Raw genomic sequence first — 15,280 nt, forward strand, 5'->3', positions numbered from 1 at the left:
GGTGAGACTGCGGTTCGTTTCGTTTCGTTCGTTTCGTTTCGTCTCTGTGATATCTGTGTCTCGTCCATGTTTACGTCATCGCGTTGGTGGCAGGGGCGTTGGCTCCTGTGACGCCATTGGTGGGTTCCTCGTTGGTACTTGAAGGTTCTTCTTTGGTGGGTGGTTTGGGCGATCGATCTTTATCCGTCCCGCGTTTGGATAGGTTGTCGCCGTTCGTAGATTCCGGGGGTGATACGGCCTGTCCATTTGGCCTGAGGGATTCATTCCCAATGGTCTTCTCCGGTTCTGGTGTCCGTTTGCTTTCCGAAGGTTTCTCTGGAGCATTCAACATCTCGACATCTTGTTCGACAGCTGTCTGCTCCGGAGACACGCCATTCACAGCAGAATTCACTGTCTTGTTATTCGATAGGCAATTTGTGATATCCTTCTGACGTGTAGCTGATCCGCTACGCGAGGAGTGGCCCGATTTAACCCGCGCATTACCATGCTTTGACGATGAATTCAATCCGTAATTCACGTCAAATATATTCCTATCCTCCATGGTCTCCAGAAAGCCACAGGGCATCCATGGGGCGTCGCCCAAGAGTTCCCTGTGCAGCCGTTTGGCCTTGTGGAGCATTATCTGCTCTTGTCGAAGCTTCGCATTGGCATCTTCCGCCATCTTATGGAGCATTCTTGAGGTATACGGAAAGGACATTGAAGGGTGGGTCGCAAGTTCGGAAGGATGTTTCAGAGGAGCGAGGGTTTCTGCAAAAGACAATAACGCCAAAAAAATTTCCACCATTAGCATTGTGACAGGCAATTTTAGCGGGAGGGGTTCAGGTGTTTTTAACACGACCGCTCACGTTCAAGGTGTATATCAGCAAACGGATTTTCATCCCCCATTTCGGGATCAGCATGTTCATCGGCATCTTCCAAATCCAACTCATCGCCTTCGGAGTCGTACTTGGGCGGATTGCGTTCCAGGATATCTCTTGTATAACCAGCATGATTGATTTTCTAATTTTCAAAAAGAAACTCAGTTGTTAGAAGGTTTTATTCCCGACCTCTTCCTTTTTTTCTCTTTTTTACTTTTTTTTTTTTTTTTTTTTTTTTTTTTTTTTTTTTCTCGCACACACACAAAGCAGAAATAGCAGAAGCCATGCAAAAACACCCATAATTTACCTTTCTATAGAACTCCACACCGTTCATGCAACCAAGAGCACCTTCATGGACATATTGCGCATTCAGTTTGAGCTTGTTACCGCGATTTGTGGGTTGTGTGATGGGGTCATCGACACCGGTGGCTGTTGAAGCGGATAGCCCAAAAAAAAAAAAAAAAAGCATAAACGTTGTCAGCAAAAAACGGTCGCAGGATGAGGAATATTAAATCAAGTCAAGGAAGACCACAGTAGATAAAAACTTCATAATACCATCATAGGGTAGAAACAGCAAACAGAAAGAGGGAAGGACAAACCTAGACGCTGGCGCTCAAGAGCCCTTTTCATCGCGGTGATGGTGTCCGCGATCATAGCTGCTTGAACCGCCATGGCTGGGGGTGAAGAGGAATGAATGGGTTCACCGCCCCACCAAAACACAACACGCAGACTCTTTGAAGGGAGAGATTAAGACGAGGGTGTATGCAGATTCAAAAGCCCAGGTTCCTTCCGCCGTTGCTCGAAACTGTCTGTGAACTTTGGATAGATTCGGTGGGGGAGGGTTGGAAAAGGGGTGACTGGGTGGGACAGACAGGTTGCGGAGGAGAGCTTCGATCGCCTGTTTTGGTGGCCAGCGAAGAGGACGAGCAGTGGCTTCACGGGAGTAACAACAGAGCGTGGCGGAGGAGCAAACGATCGGGAGAGACGGACATGGGGAGAGAGTGGCAAGGGTCGAGCAGCTGCAGTGGGGCGGGGGAAAAAGACGCGGGAGGGAAGAGACCAAGGGCAAGTTGGAGACGGGGGGAGAGGGGGTGTTTGGTTTGGAGCGTCGGGAAAGTCCTTCGCAGCGGCCCCAGGTGATTTAACTCAAGGCATCGGGGCCACATGTACAGGTACCTGCGCGCACTTGGTTTTGGCTGTGCTCGCAGGCTGGGACTAATGTCTAGGTACCGGCACTCGCGCTGGGTCGGGTTAAAGTTGTTGCTTGCTCCAGGCTGTGGGAGGGAATAATTCCAGGATAGGCTTAGCGACGGTGGTTATCCCGTTTATGTCAGCGTGCATAAAATTAATTCCCCATGACATAATAACAACAGAGGAGACTACCAAAAGCCCAAAAATGAGCCCGGGGGGGGGGGGGGGGGGGGAGAGGTGATGGAAGGGGGGCCGCCTTTCTATAATATGCCACCCTCCGTCTGCAATTGACCGCTAACGCCCGTAGAGGCGGTTATACCAGCATTGGGGGATGTATGCTGAAAGGCACACTCGACGATGAATCGCGCTCCAGAACAGCCAAAACAAGGGCCGAAAAAGCCAAAAAGAAAAAACCAAAAAAAGCCAAAAAAAAAAAAGGCCCACTTTCTGTGTACACAAAGCATAAAAATAAAACCGAACCTAAAAACTACAGCCAATTTCCCCCTCTACTCATCCCCAACCCCAAACCCAGGTTTCGACACAGGTCTCACAACCTGATACCCCTTCTCTAGCGCCAGCTCAACCGTACACCGGACCCTAACAGCCGCAACAGCAGGCCACACCCCCCTCTCCCCCTTCAAAATCCACTTCCCCAGTCCCAATCCCCCCTTCGCATCCACCCTCTCAAACACCCTCCCCAAATCCCCAACCCCCAACTCCGGCAAAATAGTTAGATGCGGCCCAGGCACATCCTCGTAGATCAACAGCCGACGAAGCGGCGTCGGCAACAGGCCTACACCATCCAGCTGCCGCAGACGATGGCGGATCTCTAGATTGACTATGCGACCCGTGCGTTCGATGAATGTCCATCTGGCCGGGCGCACTCTGCCAGGCCGCTGTTGCTCTTCGGGTAGGTAGAGGGGCATGCGGTAAGGGCGGGCTTGGGCGACGATGAAATGGTTTACGTTGAAGAGTTCTGAGAGGCGCGAGAGGGGGCATTCGCGATCGCTGCAGCCGAGTTCGCGCCAGGATCGGAAGAGGAGGCCGTCGCCGTCGGGCCAGGGAACTATGGCTCCTGTCTCGTCTTTGCAGTATAACGTCACCCGTGAAGAAGTTGCGGAGGATACGTTCGAGGCGGCGGCGGCGGACCATATCAACTATGTAACAGTAACATCAGCTCCTGGGTGGGCAAACACCAAGATAGATAAAGAGGAAGAGAGAGAGAAAATTAGCATCGTACCACATGAGGCGCGGTCAGATAATTAAGCAAATTCGGCGTCCCCGCCTTCCCAGGAATCGGTATAGTAATATTTAGAGAACGCTTTGTCTTCGCAAAAGCTTCTTCGAAAGTCATCTCACCAACAGTAGCCTTGACATATTCCTCCAGAAGTCTAAGATCCGGACAATAGCTATCTCGAATATATTCCTCAGTCCGGCGGATCAAAGTCGGCAACCACCCATGTCCATCACCACGCGTGAGAAGCCCCAAAATGCTCTGCCGCTTGCTACGTTTCCGCTCCAACAGTCGATCAGATATAGCCTCATCCATCCCTTCCCCATTCAAAATCGGCAAAAGCTCCTCATCCGTATGAACCCCCACTAGAGCCGCAACCAGCGCCCCCGTCGCAGTCCCAGTGATAATCCGCGGCAACAGTCCTCTCAATAACAACGCCTTGACAATGCCAAGATGGCAGGTCCCGAAGACCGCGCCTCCTTGCAGAAGTAGCGTCGATCTCCCGAATGCCTGTCGCGTGTCATGGAGCAATTGGAGCTTATCCTGGGAGTCGAAGGCTTTCGGGTCGCGAGGCACCGTCTCAAGTGCCGTGATGTACTCTATCGCACGCCCCAGTTCGGCGATGTACTCTTCAATTAGCAGTTTGGTACCGGAGTGCGCGTGGTCGTAGAGTTGTGGAGAGGTGATGTTGACGAGATTCCTCACCAGGCCGGACCGGATGAGATGGACGATGGCCCAGATGTCGTTGTTGTTTTTGGCTTGTATGAGGCTTCGCAGCCTCTGTTTAATCACGCGGTGGTCATAGTGGATGCTGGGGTGACTCTCGCGCCTGGGAGAGCATAGTTGGTACATGCAATACATACATAGATATATATTAATTGTTTAGAAAAGGGAGTAGGACAAACCAGGCATCACTCCCCACCGCCTCATCCAACAGAACCGCCCCGGCCTCCCACTCCTCAAAACTCTCCGCCGCCGCTATGCGCCTCCGCGCCACAGCCCTGGGCGACTTCGCAAGCCACCACGCAAATAATCTCTGGATCAGATACCAGCCCGTGTCAGTGATATATCCCAGCGTGGCAAGAAGGATAAGCAACAGCTGCGTCAAAAGAAAGAAAGTCGCACGGCGTGCGGTGACAAGGATAATAAGGATAACAGCAAGGGCGGGGTTTTTGTGCCTTATCGCACAGGGACCTGGGCTGGATCTTGGTAGGTGAGGAGCATACATGGTTGCGGCAGCTTTCGATAACTATATTCAAGACTGCGGCCAAGGGCGCCAGGAGGAGAACCCGGGTGCCGAGGAGGACACTGGTTAGGATTATGGAGATTGTTTGCGGCTTGGTTTCGGCATCTTTGGGTCTGATGCGCATCCTGTCGAGGGCGCTCGGGAAGGGGCTGTGGGCTGTTGTGGGGTATTATGTATGTGGGAGGCTGCCGGCTGCTCCTTCGCGAACAGTCGCATGCGGTGGAGCGGACTGTGTGGTTGTGGAGGGATGGTATATGCAGTTTCAAGGGAGACAAAAAAAGGGACACCATGGAAGTTTATAACATCCAGGAAGCCTATGTTTTTGGTTTCTAGACCCCGTTCTCGTAGATCGGACTGTTGATATATGGGGCGTCACCGTGAAGCCATCATTGTATGCATTAGCTGGTGAACACATGTCCCATCGTGTGTCATGTAGTGGGCTTTACGCAGCAGCAGCTTCAAACACCACAGCCCAACTTCTGAGAATTGGGGATATGGTCGTCGGAATGTATACCTCCGCGGTTGGTTATGCAAACTCAAGGTCCATTGGGGGGTTGGGTGAAAAGTTGTCGAGGTCGTCAAGATCCCGTTGTATCACATGCTGACAGCTTGCTGCCGGTTGGACCTTGGGGCTTGGCAGTTGGCAAATATAACCCAAGATTGACGCTTAGTCAACCTGCATTTGTTAGTTACACTAACTATAACTGGTTATCTTGGTTCATCCCACTGCCCTAGCCACGTGACTACCTTATCGTATCGTTTAGATTTCGGCTCGCCTAGCTGAACACAAACTCAACAACGTCAAATCCTCCAATGATAGAGAGTATAAAGGAACCATGCTGTATTGCAATAGGAATCCACATTGAGATCAGAGATTATGCCACTCCACGGGTGAGATTGGCCGAGCGGTCCGGGGCGCTAGTTTAGGGTTCTGGTCTCGAAAGGGGCGTGGGTCCGAATCCCACTCTCATCACCCATACTTTTGGCTCTTTTTGCGGCTTTTTGCTCTGGCCAGAATAGGGTTGGTTCGTGCTATTCCAACTATCCATAGAGGAGGGGGGGGGGGGGGGGGGGAATGAGAGGAGCATAGTTATGGAATGCGAAAATGGCCACTGTGAAACAGAGTCCTCCTTCTTTCTTCTCTAGAAAGGGAGCTGCGGGAGGGTTTCAATTCCCCGATTCCAGCTTCCCTGACATTCAGGCTTGGTGAGCACATCCCCTCCTGCAGGTATCAGGAGGGGTCCAATGAGTTAAAGAACTGGAGCAAGCTGAAGAAGAGAAGTAAAAACAGAAAAAGATGCAAGCGTGTCAATTAAGCTCCCACGCAAGAAAAGAAAAACTAGCAATAAGGATGACTGACATATTTTCCCATTTCATATATTAAAGAATAAGAGAAAGAAAACAAGAAGAAAAAGAGAGAGAGAAGATAGAAAAGGGGAGGCTGGTCGTTGGTCTGATGAATGCTAATAATGATTCTTCTTATTTTTTTGTCTCTTTTTCCCCTTTGTCATTTGAAATAGAAAAAAAATCGCTTCCATCCAACCCCCTTTTCCACCATTTCCTTTTTATTGTATTCCCTTTAAATAAAAAAACAAGAAAAAGGACCTCGCCCCCCATCACCTGACAAAACAACCGATGTGCAGCAGAACGACCCCCTTCAATCCTCAATGATATTACCCCGCTCCGAAACGTATATGCCATCCAAGAACTATGGAGTTTGAAAGTAGCACAGTTAGTAAAACAAGAAGAAAAAAAAATTACGAAAAGGTCGGGACATGGGTGAGCAAAATGGGCTAGGAAGAAAGGGGTATATCTACTTTTCGGATATCCTTATTTCTAACCCGGCAAATTTGTTGGATATCGGCAGCACTCTGTGAAACGCCTTCCAGCGAGTTTCCAGTGAGCTGGATCTCATCCTTGACGTTGGGCGAGACCATGATTTCGACATCTGGCTGGCAGACGACGCGGCGGACTCGCTTCTCGCCAAGGAAGTTTCTGTGGAGCAGAGAGTGGTGTTTGGTTAGCATGCTGTTGGTGGAAAATCTATATGCCGGTTTGTGTTTTTTTTTTTTTTTTTTTTTTTTTTTTTTGAGTCTTCTCGGCCGCTTGCTGGCAGAAGCATCTAAGAAGAAGCCCAGGAGCTCCATCATTCCCAACTTCCCCAAAGCAACACCCCACTCCCCACAAACAAAAAGAACACAAAAAGTCAATAAAATTTTTAGGAAGAAAAATTCATTTATCCATACCGAATCTCAACCTCAGAAACACCGGTATCCTTATTGGTCTCGATGTTCACGTTGATGGGGAAATGGGCATAGACGTAGCGCATCTTATACTTGAAACCGCGGGTGACGCCAATGATCAGGTTGTTGATGAGGGTGCGGACGGTTCGGAGGGAGGCGATGCCCTTGCGGGAGCCATGGTGGATCTCGATGGCGAGGACGTTTTTCTTGGGCAGGCTGAAGGAGACTGCGAGATGGGAGAGGTCCTTGACGAGTTTGCCTGGTTGAGTGGAGAAGGGGGACGCGGTTAGATATGCGCTCTCTTACCCTTGTTTTTTCCATAGAGATTTGGTTGTGGTGTGGTAGGGTGTTTTGCTCGGGGGGGTAGGTGAATTGGGTTTTAAGGTCCATTTTGAGATTGATTCCAATCCTTCAATGGCTGTCTTTTTTCGATGCAGAAGAGGACATGCATGGATGGAAATTGGGGGAAATGGAAGACATGGCATACCTCGGGGTCCTTCGACAGTGACGACCCGCGATCTGATGTGTATGGTCACTAGAAGTCGTGAAAAAGGCCCAGTTAGCAAAATATTCACCGTTCTCTTATCTGTCTCGCTCTCACTCCAAAAAATCGCCTTGTATACGATATATCGGATCAATTCGAGTCGAAACTCCAGCATTAAACCCAACGACATCGTCATCTCTCCTGCCCGCAACCTCATCATACATGCACTGGAAAAAACCAGCCGTTCTCAGTCCCAATGCACTGCTTTTCCAATCCACAGCAGTAACTCCTCTCCCCAACCCTCCCTCATTCATCCGTAGAGAGACAACAAAATCCCACCCTCCATTCTTCTCCCATCAAACCACCCATCCCAGACACGAAAACAAGGGAGAAAAAACAGAAGAAAAAAGAAAAGGAACAGTCAACACGGGAAACGGGGGGGGAGGAATGGTCTCACCATTATCCGGAATCGGCAGCGTCTCCAAGGAGTGGATGTAATGCATCTTTACGACGTCTCTATGGAATTAGTCCGACGGGCGGTTTAAAAAGGGGGGGGGGAAGGAGGGTAAGGGAGTCGGGAGGGAGCGTCGTTGGGGTCGTCGTTAAGAGTTGGTCGACTCTCGCTCTCTCTTCTTCACACAGAGACACACAGCGCACACAGACTCGTAGGAGCAAAACCCGCTGAGCGAAATTCGGGGCCAGGTTGGGCGGTTGGGCGGTTGTGGGGGGTTTGTGCGGGCGTCGCTTAGGTGCCGGATTTGGTTTAGCGTGGGGTTTAGTTGGGCAGCGACTGCGCAAGCAACATTCGGTGTCAACTGCCGTATGGATGGCAGCTGTCCGTATCAATGGTTATAGGAAGCGAGGAAGTGGATTTTTGACATTGATGCTAGGGACGTCTATGGAGCATGCGCTGTCTATCAGCTGCTACTGTGGCATACACTCCATTTAAGCTGCTATCTCCCAGTGCAGATCTACATACGACTAGTAACAAGAGACCCCGGAAAAGGGATTCGATCAATGACGATGTCAACACGAAGTACGCGTTTCTAAGCTCAAGGCCTGAATTAATATGACTTTTCCAAAAGTGAGTACATTCCTTGAAAAACCAGTACATGCCTGCCTGAGATAACTCATTGCCCAACTTGCTCTTCTCAGCCTTCTCCTGTCATGACAACGCCAATCGTGTATATATTCAAGCAACAAAATATATACACACACGCGTATCATAGGATGGGGAAAAGGAAAAGGGAAAAGGGAAATGTGAACAGGGAACTCGCAATAAAGAAATAAAATTAAAGCCTTCCACCAAATCAAAGTCATGCCATGGTCATGCCATATCAAGTCCCGTTGCCCCATTGTATGAAACACGAAGAGGGATGGAAAGGAGAAGGAAAAAGAAAAGAAAAAAAGAAAAAGAAAAAAAACCACCCCAGAACTCCGTTTTGCGCAGACATATACAAACCTCATTAGCATCCTCGAAATTAAATGCGAATTTGCAACAGGGGTGTCATTTGTGCTTGACCTCCCCTTCCTCTTCCCACAGGAATATAGAAGGCGAAAGAGAAAGGAAAGGGGAATTAAACATAAGGAAATTAAGAGGGAAAATGAGATAAGAGGGGGGGAGGGGGGAGAGGCCAATCCACCTAACCAGGAAAAATAGTGAGCTCGCTTTCAAATGATATATATACCCATACAAACAAAAAAAATTAAACAGTTATAAAAGAGGCGTGCGTTGACGAGTTCGACACCGCCCTCCTCTATTTTCCCCCTCCCCCTCCCCCTCCATACGGTGTAAATGTTTCATACCCGCACCAACGAAATCTCCATAACCCTCTTCCCCCCCAACGTCTGTATCTTGCCCGCCAATTCATTCCGCGCATGCAAGCCCTCAATCTCATCGCTGCCACCAATCGTCATCCCGTTAACGAGGACGTTAGGCACGGTGCTCCGGCCCGTGTTTCCCGCGAGGATTTGCTGCAGTTGGCTGCCCAGCGGGTGCATGTCGAGCTCGACGACGAAAGGGGCCGGGACGATTTTGTACATGTTTAGGATGATGGATTTGGCTTTGAAGCTGTAGGGGCAGAAGCTTTTAGAGAATATTATTACTACATTTTGTGGTTAGCTGGTGGTAAAAGTGGTGGTGTGCAAGATAGAGGATTAAGATGGGAAGGGGTTGGTTATGAAATTTATTATCAAATATGCATTGGTGGTGGGAGTGGATGCGGGAGGAGCGGAGCGGAGCGGGGCATGGCGGTATTGGGGGGAAAGTGGACGGGGGTGGAAGGGGAGGGAACGGGAGGGGATGGTGGAATGATGATATGCTTGGGTTGTACAAAAAAACATGTCAAGAACAACAATCCCTTTTGTGGGGCATAAAGACAATGCACAATGGACAAATGAATGAATGAATGAACAGAAGAAAAAATAACATACTAGGCGACCTCTTCAAAATAGCATTCAGCTCCTCCTCAACCACTACATCCTCCTTCTGCGGCGTCGACGACACAGGCATCTTCTTACGTCCCGCGATAGACTTCTCTTCCAACCCTGTGCCATCTCCCCCATCTCCATCGCCAGGCGTCATCTTAAGCGGACTCTCATATTTCTGCCGCTCCACCGCAATAGCCTGCCTATCCTCTGGCGCCAGCTTCGGCACCTTTAACTTCTGGAAGAGACCCTCATCGTCCATCTCGCTGTTAGCTCGCCCGGCTCGTTTGGCCTCCAAGGCCTCGACGGTTTGCTGGTAGAATTTCCCATTTTGGATGTGATGAGTGTTGGCCTGTAACATGTATGGGTAATGAATTTGTTAGTTGTCTTTTTTCCCCTTTTCATTCGAGGGATTTGCGCCGATCAATCTTGCGCGGGTCAGATCACCCGCCGTCCTCCAGGCCCCACTTCCTGCCTCTTCTCCCTTATTTCCCCCCACCCCCGCATATTGGAGTAGCGAAGTCACTCTCCTTTGGAGTAGACTGGCAGCCAAGCCAAAATAAAATAAAATAAAAAATAAAGAAAATGAGAATACTTACATTTAGATAACATATCACGAACACAGCACCAAGCACTGCCAATAGCAGCACCCTGAGGCCGCGACGGGTTGTTGGCGGCATGATTCTGCGCCCGCCCGACGACGAGGGGAAGGAGAGGGCGGAGGAGGGGGCGTGTCGTCGGGCAGAAAAGGCTTGGGATGTTGCTCCCTTCATGGTGGGCGGATAAAGGGGTCCCGACCACATGGGCACGCGACAACGACGACGACCGCTCTCAGACTACCACGGGAGAGAGGAGAAGGAATAGAGGAGGTACTCATGGGACTCGGGAGGAGAGGGTTGGGTTTGGCCAGCGGCGGAGTGATAGAGCGTGTCAGGCAACGGGATGGAGGAATCGAAGGGATCGAAGGGATCAAAGGGATCGAAGGATGGAATCAGGCGTGTTGTTGTGCAACGGAAGAGAAAGAAATAGCTGCGAGAGGGCTGGCTTGGGCTGGAAACGCTACTGGGCGTGGTGGCTTGTGCCCAGCGAACTGCGAGGCCAACTGTGCAGCCTTGTCAAGTGTTCAGCCAGGAACGCGAGTTAGTTATGAGGATTTGCGGTCCGCTCTCTTGTCTAGTTTCTGGATAATCAAACCTGGAAGAAAGAATCGCCAGGACGTCACGGGGAGACTGAGGGTAAACAGGCAGACACCGAGCATCGGCACAACGCCCAAGGACAGGAACCGGGTCAGGGGCAAGGGGAAAGCTGGGGAAGTATAGGGAGCAGGGAGGGGTCGGAGGAGTGAACTCCCCGGACCAGGAGCCGAGGGGGTCTGGCAGGCAAGAATGTTCGTGGACCACTCCATATTATTATTATTATTATTATTATTATTACTATTATTATTATTATTATTATTATTATTATTATTATTATTATTATTATTATTATTATTATTATTATTATTATTATTATTATTATTATTATTATTATTATTATTATTAAATTATTATTATTATTATTATTATTATTATTATATCATTATTATTATCATTGTCATTATTAATATTAATAAATCTAAAAAATGGCTTAAACTAGTTCATGTAGGCCTGTCTGTGGTTTCTTCTGGTTTTCTGTCGACATTGGGCCCTCTCAGCGTCGAGACCCACTCCCACTCCGGGTACCTTAAATGCCGGCCAGGCCTAGGCGGGAGTTTATTGCAGACGGAACCCTGCTGTCCAGTGCTTTCAAGGTTCCTCTTCGGACTCCCAGTATGGATCCTTGGATACTTGGAAGCGGAAAGAAGGACCACCACCGTGGCAGGTTACCCACTCCTGGGGCATTGCTGGAATTTCGTGCTGTTTATATTCGTTCGTTGGTTGCTAACGGCTGAGAGCTAGCAGCTGCAAAGGTGTTCCTGGTCCCTATATCGTTACCATATGTTGGTTGTACCTCAGCCATACCCAGGAAACCCCACGGTTAATCTCCTGGCCCGAATATCACCCAGTTCCCCCGCGGAGAACGAAGAAAAAGTCTCCGTGGGGCCTGCTTCTCAACTAGGGCAAATATTTCTCTTGCGCAGTCCAGCTCGATCTATGCCGAGATATTCTAGCCAGAGGGGAGGGGGGAGGGGGGGGGGGTTTCAATGATCACCGTCTCAAACACCAACTCCGGGCTGGGGAGGGAGAAGGAGGAGGGGGATATATAATAACTACGAAGTCCGATGCCAAATAGAGAGAGATGATGGTTAGTTATTCAACCTGGTTCCTCTCTTTTTCCACGAGCGTCAACGCAGGATGTACACCAGGGGATGCCGGTTCTACCCGGGAAGTTGAGCGTGTGGTTGTGGATTTGAATATTTTCTTGCTTTCTTTTATTATTAATTCTATTCTTAACTTTGATTGTTACTCCGTTCTCCGTCGATCCATAGTTCCCACCCTCTATGGATCCGTCCTCCCTGCCAATAATTTGGTTGCCTTTTTGGTGACCCGGAGTCTGCTCTTGAAGATCGCCCGGCGCCGTACAAACCCACATCTCTTCTCTCTGTCTCCTCTCTCTCTCTATTCTCTTCTATAATTGAAAAATAATCTGGGTGAACGTTTTACACATCATGTGATGCCTCATCAAAATTTGACCAGGGCATTCAAAACAGCTGCAGGCAGTCTGTTTTTTTCTCTCTCAGCTCCTTTCTGTTAGCTGCTGACCTACAGATCCAAGAGCCTCTTGTTCAATTGAAGCGCTAGTATTCAGCTGAAGGCTGGTTGAAGGCTGAACCTGCTACCTGCTGCAACATCCTCTGAGAGTAGCTGTTGTAATCCAGGATTCCCTCTGTGGCAGGGATGTACAACCCAGTTCGGATCACCCTCGATGCTGTGATGGTATCAAGTGGGTGTCCTTCTCATCACATCTCAGAGTAGAAGCATTAGTTTAGTCCATTATCTGCAAATATTTTTTAATATCGAGTGAGTTTAGGAGTATAAACATATCTTATTGCAGAAAGGATAGTTCAACTACTACTAATTTTGCATCTATATACAAAACAGCCAGCTTGCAATGATTTTTTTGCTTTCTCACTACAACTATACTATCTGGATATATGGCTGAATAACACTGTATGTATATAGTGCAGTGAGTGAAAGGTCGTCTTAAAGCTTATTACAACTTAGAGTCTGGGCCGGTCCCAGCCTGTTAGCAAACTTGTCCCTAGTGGTGTAGTGGCTAACATCGCTGTCTTTCACACAGCAGCCCGGGGTTCGATTCCCCGCTAGGGAGTCTAACATGCGGTTTCTCTTTTACTCGAGTCTCTTTCGTCCTGTTAATTTTATTCCGCGCTGCCGTCGCTGCCCTCGTTCCGATCCTCCTCCTCCTCCTCCTCCTCTTCTTTAGAGAAAGGAATGACGCTTCCTCGTCATGCTCATGTAGAGCAGGGAGAAGCCCTAAGCCGTATACAGCTTCACAACTCAGTCAGCGTTTGCTTCAGCTCGACGACCCCAATTCCGAGAAACTCGGGGGAGATTTGGAAATATAATACATAACATATATACTGGCCGAAATATGCTGAGTGACAAAGTGCAGCGGACTGCTGATTGTCAGAATGTTGGGAGTCGTGTTCAGCCACTCGATGGATAACCACGAAGCCGATGGTCGTAGGGGACCCAAAGAGAAGATGTTCTGAGAACTCTTTTATCTCCGTGAGATTTGTTGCGCACTTGATGACCGAAGTTCTGAGCTGACGAGAGAATCTATTTTTGATTTATTGTCCAGGCCCGAGGCCGAGGTTGAAGCCTAGGGAGCGTGGAATCATGATTATTCCCCCGTGTTTTTGCTATAGCGCCACCCACTGCACTGAGTGATAACCCGACGAGGCACAGGAATGAGCGCAACTTTTCGATGATATGAGCTTTTATTGTTGTGAGGCGATTGGCCAGGCCTCGGTTCTTGGGATGTTGTTGTTGTTGTCCGTTGTACAAGGCGAGAGAACACATCTTCTGCCCCTACTGCTTGGTGAGCGCAGAGATCACTTCCCCCGTGTTTCATCTTTTTCGATGGAGTTTCAATTGCTCCTTAAATGACTTGGGAGTAGAGACGTGTAGTTCGAGTGTGAATTTTGCCACTGTTTCATTTTCTTGCTGGTACACTCTTCGACGATCTTCCGGAAGATGGCTTCGGTTTTGAGAGCTTTACTCCGCTGAAGTTAAGTATCTTTAACTGCAGAACTGAAGAAAAGAAAAAGTCCGCAGCTTTATTAATTCCGCATGTGTTGCCCTCATGTCTGCCCCGAGGCCCCCGCATTACGGCGTATCTGCATAAGCCCGCCTCTCAGCTATCAACTAGTTAGTCCATCGTCCTGCAGAAGGAGCTGAAATACGCGGATAAGAAACCCGAGGAATGAATACGAGTCCTCCAAGCACATCCTGGTAGCACAGCTTGTTATTAAAACCGTCCACCGATTCCTTCACTGGCTTACTTTTTCTCTAAATATCTCCCACAAGATGGTTTCGCTTTTTTGGCTGACGGCTACGTTATCTACCACATAAATGCAATTTGCAACAGTCTTGCTGATGCGCTTTCACTCTTCAAACTCTTTCTACATACACTCTTCAGTATTTACGACTGAAACAGTCGAACCACTTTGAATTCTCTAGTTGCATAGAAACCTCCCTTGAATCCCGCGAATGCCCATCGACGAGGCCTTGTTGATAGTTAACAACTTCTGCACTGACTATGAGTCCAACACAAAAAGCGAATTACATCGCGAAGCAGCAATCACCGAATTAAGCCTGGACAAAAGTCATGGAGTCCACGCCTGAGGTCGCCCAGCAGAGGCAAGGTTGCCCTGCACAGGACCTTACGCTCGAAGTGGACTTTTCCTGGAAACGATACAAATCACTCATCACCGAGAAGGACAACCCGCAATCCCCTCCACTCTATATCGTCGACTACAGAGCCACGAAGCCACACCTCGCCTTCAGAGCTGGTGAGGACCAACCCCCCTTTGCCACAGGAAGCCTTCGCACCGTCTCCATCAATGCCGATTGCCAGATTCGCGGTCGCACAATCACTCTCAAGGCTCTCAAGCGCTTCAGGACGGAGTATACGCATCTCTCGTACGCCTTCGCCAAGGGCAGCATCAACAGTGCTGCGCCCGAACCCGTGCCCATGACTTGGACCAGCTCGAGCGGCTTCAAGACCTGGGACTTCATCTGTCTCGACGAGAAACAGATGCCTCTGGCGAAGTTCTCCGCAAACGCCTGGTCGCTGAAGAAGGTGGGCAACATTACGTTGATCGGATCGAATATCGCTGCAGCGACCGGCAGCGACACCATCAGCGACGCTGTGAGAGAAGAGATTGTCGTTACGGGATTGACGCTGTTCTATTGCATGGTGCTTCGGAGTACCAGCATTTTGTCGTTTTTCGGCGCCATCTTTTCGCGACCTGGTCATGATGAGAGGGAGAAGGAGAGGGAGAAGGATGGGTCCATAGCAGCGCCTGCTGCGGAGCAGTAGCGGAGGGAGCAGTCTGGAGGGTGGGGGGTGTTTGGTCGAATGACTTTTATAATC

General features: G+C 49.3%; 6 protein-coding genes and 2 non-coding genes across 8 annotated transcripts; 4 read left to right on the forward strand and 4 right to left on the reverse strand.

The window, feature by feature from the left end:
• Positions 1–70: 70 nt before the first annotated feature.
• Positions 71–1,529, reverse strand: PAAG_00345 (hypothetical protein; the record flags this gene model as incomplete). Its single annotated transcript, XM_002797760.2, has 4 exons — positions 71–747; positions 846–999; positions 1,165–1,286; positions 1,457–1,529. 4 exons carry the CDS (start codon positions 1,527–1,529, stop codon positions 71–73), a joined length of 1,026 nt encoding a protein of 341 aa, XP_002797806.2.
• Positions 1,530–2,554: 1,025 nt separating this feature from the next.
• On the reverse strand, positions 2,555–4,510 carry PAAG_00346 (triacylglycerol lipase; the record flags this gene model as incomplete). The annotated part of the gene is made up of 3 exons (XM_002797761.1): positions 2,555–3,205; positions 3,289–4,111; positions 4,188–4,510. 3 exons carry the CDS (start codon positions 4,508–4,510, stop codon positions 2,555–2,557), a joined length of 1,797 nt encoding a protein of 598 aa, XP_002797807.1.
• Positions 4,511–5,418: 908 nt separating this feature from the next.
• PAAG_11090 lies at positions 5,419–5,501 on the forward strand. The gene has a single exon. It is a non-coding gene; the product is annotated as a tRNA-Pro (tRNA).
• Positions 5,502–6,185: 684 nt separating this feature from the next.
• PAAG_00347 (60S ribosomal protein L9) lies at positions 6,186–7,758 on the reverse strand (the record flags this gene model as incomplete). Its single annotated transcript, XM_002797762.2, has 5 exons — positions 6,186–6,236; positions 6,346–6,523; positions 6,775–7,030; positions 7,259–7,306; positions 7,713–7,758. The coding sequence occupies 5 exons, from the start codon at positions 7,756–7,758 to the stop codon at positions 6,186–6,188; spliced, it is 579 nt and encodes a 192-aa protein (XP_002797808.1).
• Positions 7,759–9,055: 1,297 nt separating this feature from the next.
• Positions 9,056–10,043, reverse strand: PAAG_00348 (hypothetical protein; the record flags this gene model as incomplete). The annotated part of the gene is made up of 2 exons (XM_002797763.2): positions 9,056–9,360; positions 9,689–10,043. 2 exons carry the CDS (start codon positions 10,041–10,043, stop codon positions 9,056–9,058), a joined length of 660 nt encoding a protein of 219 aa, XP_002797809.2.
• Positions 10,044–10,557: 514 nt separating this feature from the next.
• PAAG_11091 (hypothetical protein) lies at positions 10,558–11,001 on the forward strand (the record flags this gene model as incomplete). The annotated part of the gene is made up of 1 exon (XM_015846798.1): positions 10,558–11,001. The coding sequence occupies one exon, from the start codon at positions 10,558–10,560 to the stop codon at positions 10,999–11,001; it is 444 nt and encodes a 147-aa protein (XP_015703602.1).
• A 1,918-nt stretch (positions 11,002–12,919) lies between these two features.
• PAAG_11092 lies at positions 12,920–12,991 on the forward strand. The gene has a single exon. It is a non-coding gene; the product is annotated as a tRNA-Glu (tRNA).
• Positions 12,992–14,512: 1,521 nt separating this feature from the next.
• On the forward strand, positions 14,513–15,226 carry PAAG_00350 (hypothetical protein; the record flags this gene model as incomplete). Its single annotated transcript, XM_015843987.1, has 1 exon — positions 14,513–15,226. One exon carries the CDS (start codon positions 14,513–14,515, stop codon positions 15,224–15,226), a length of 714 nt encoding a protein of 237 aa, XP_015700322.1.
• Between the last annotated feature and the right edge of the window lie 54 nt (positions 15,227–15,280).

This window comes from Paracoccidioides lutzii, assembly GCF_000150705.2.
Source record: "Paracoccidioides lutzii Pb01 unplaced genomic scaffold supercont2.1, whole genome shotgun sequence".
NCBI classification, from domain to species: Eukaryota; Fungi; Ascomycota; class Eurotiomycetes; order Onygenales; family Ajellomycetaceae; genus Paracoccidioides; species Paracoccidioides lutzii.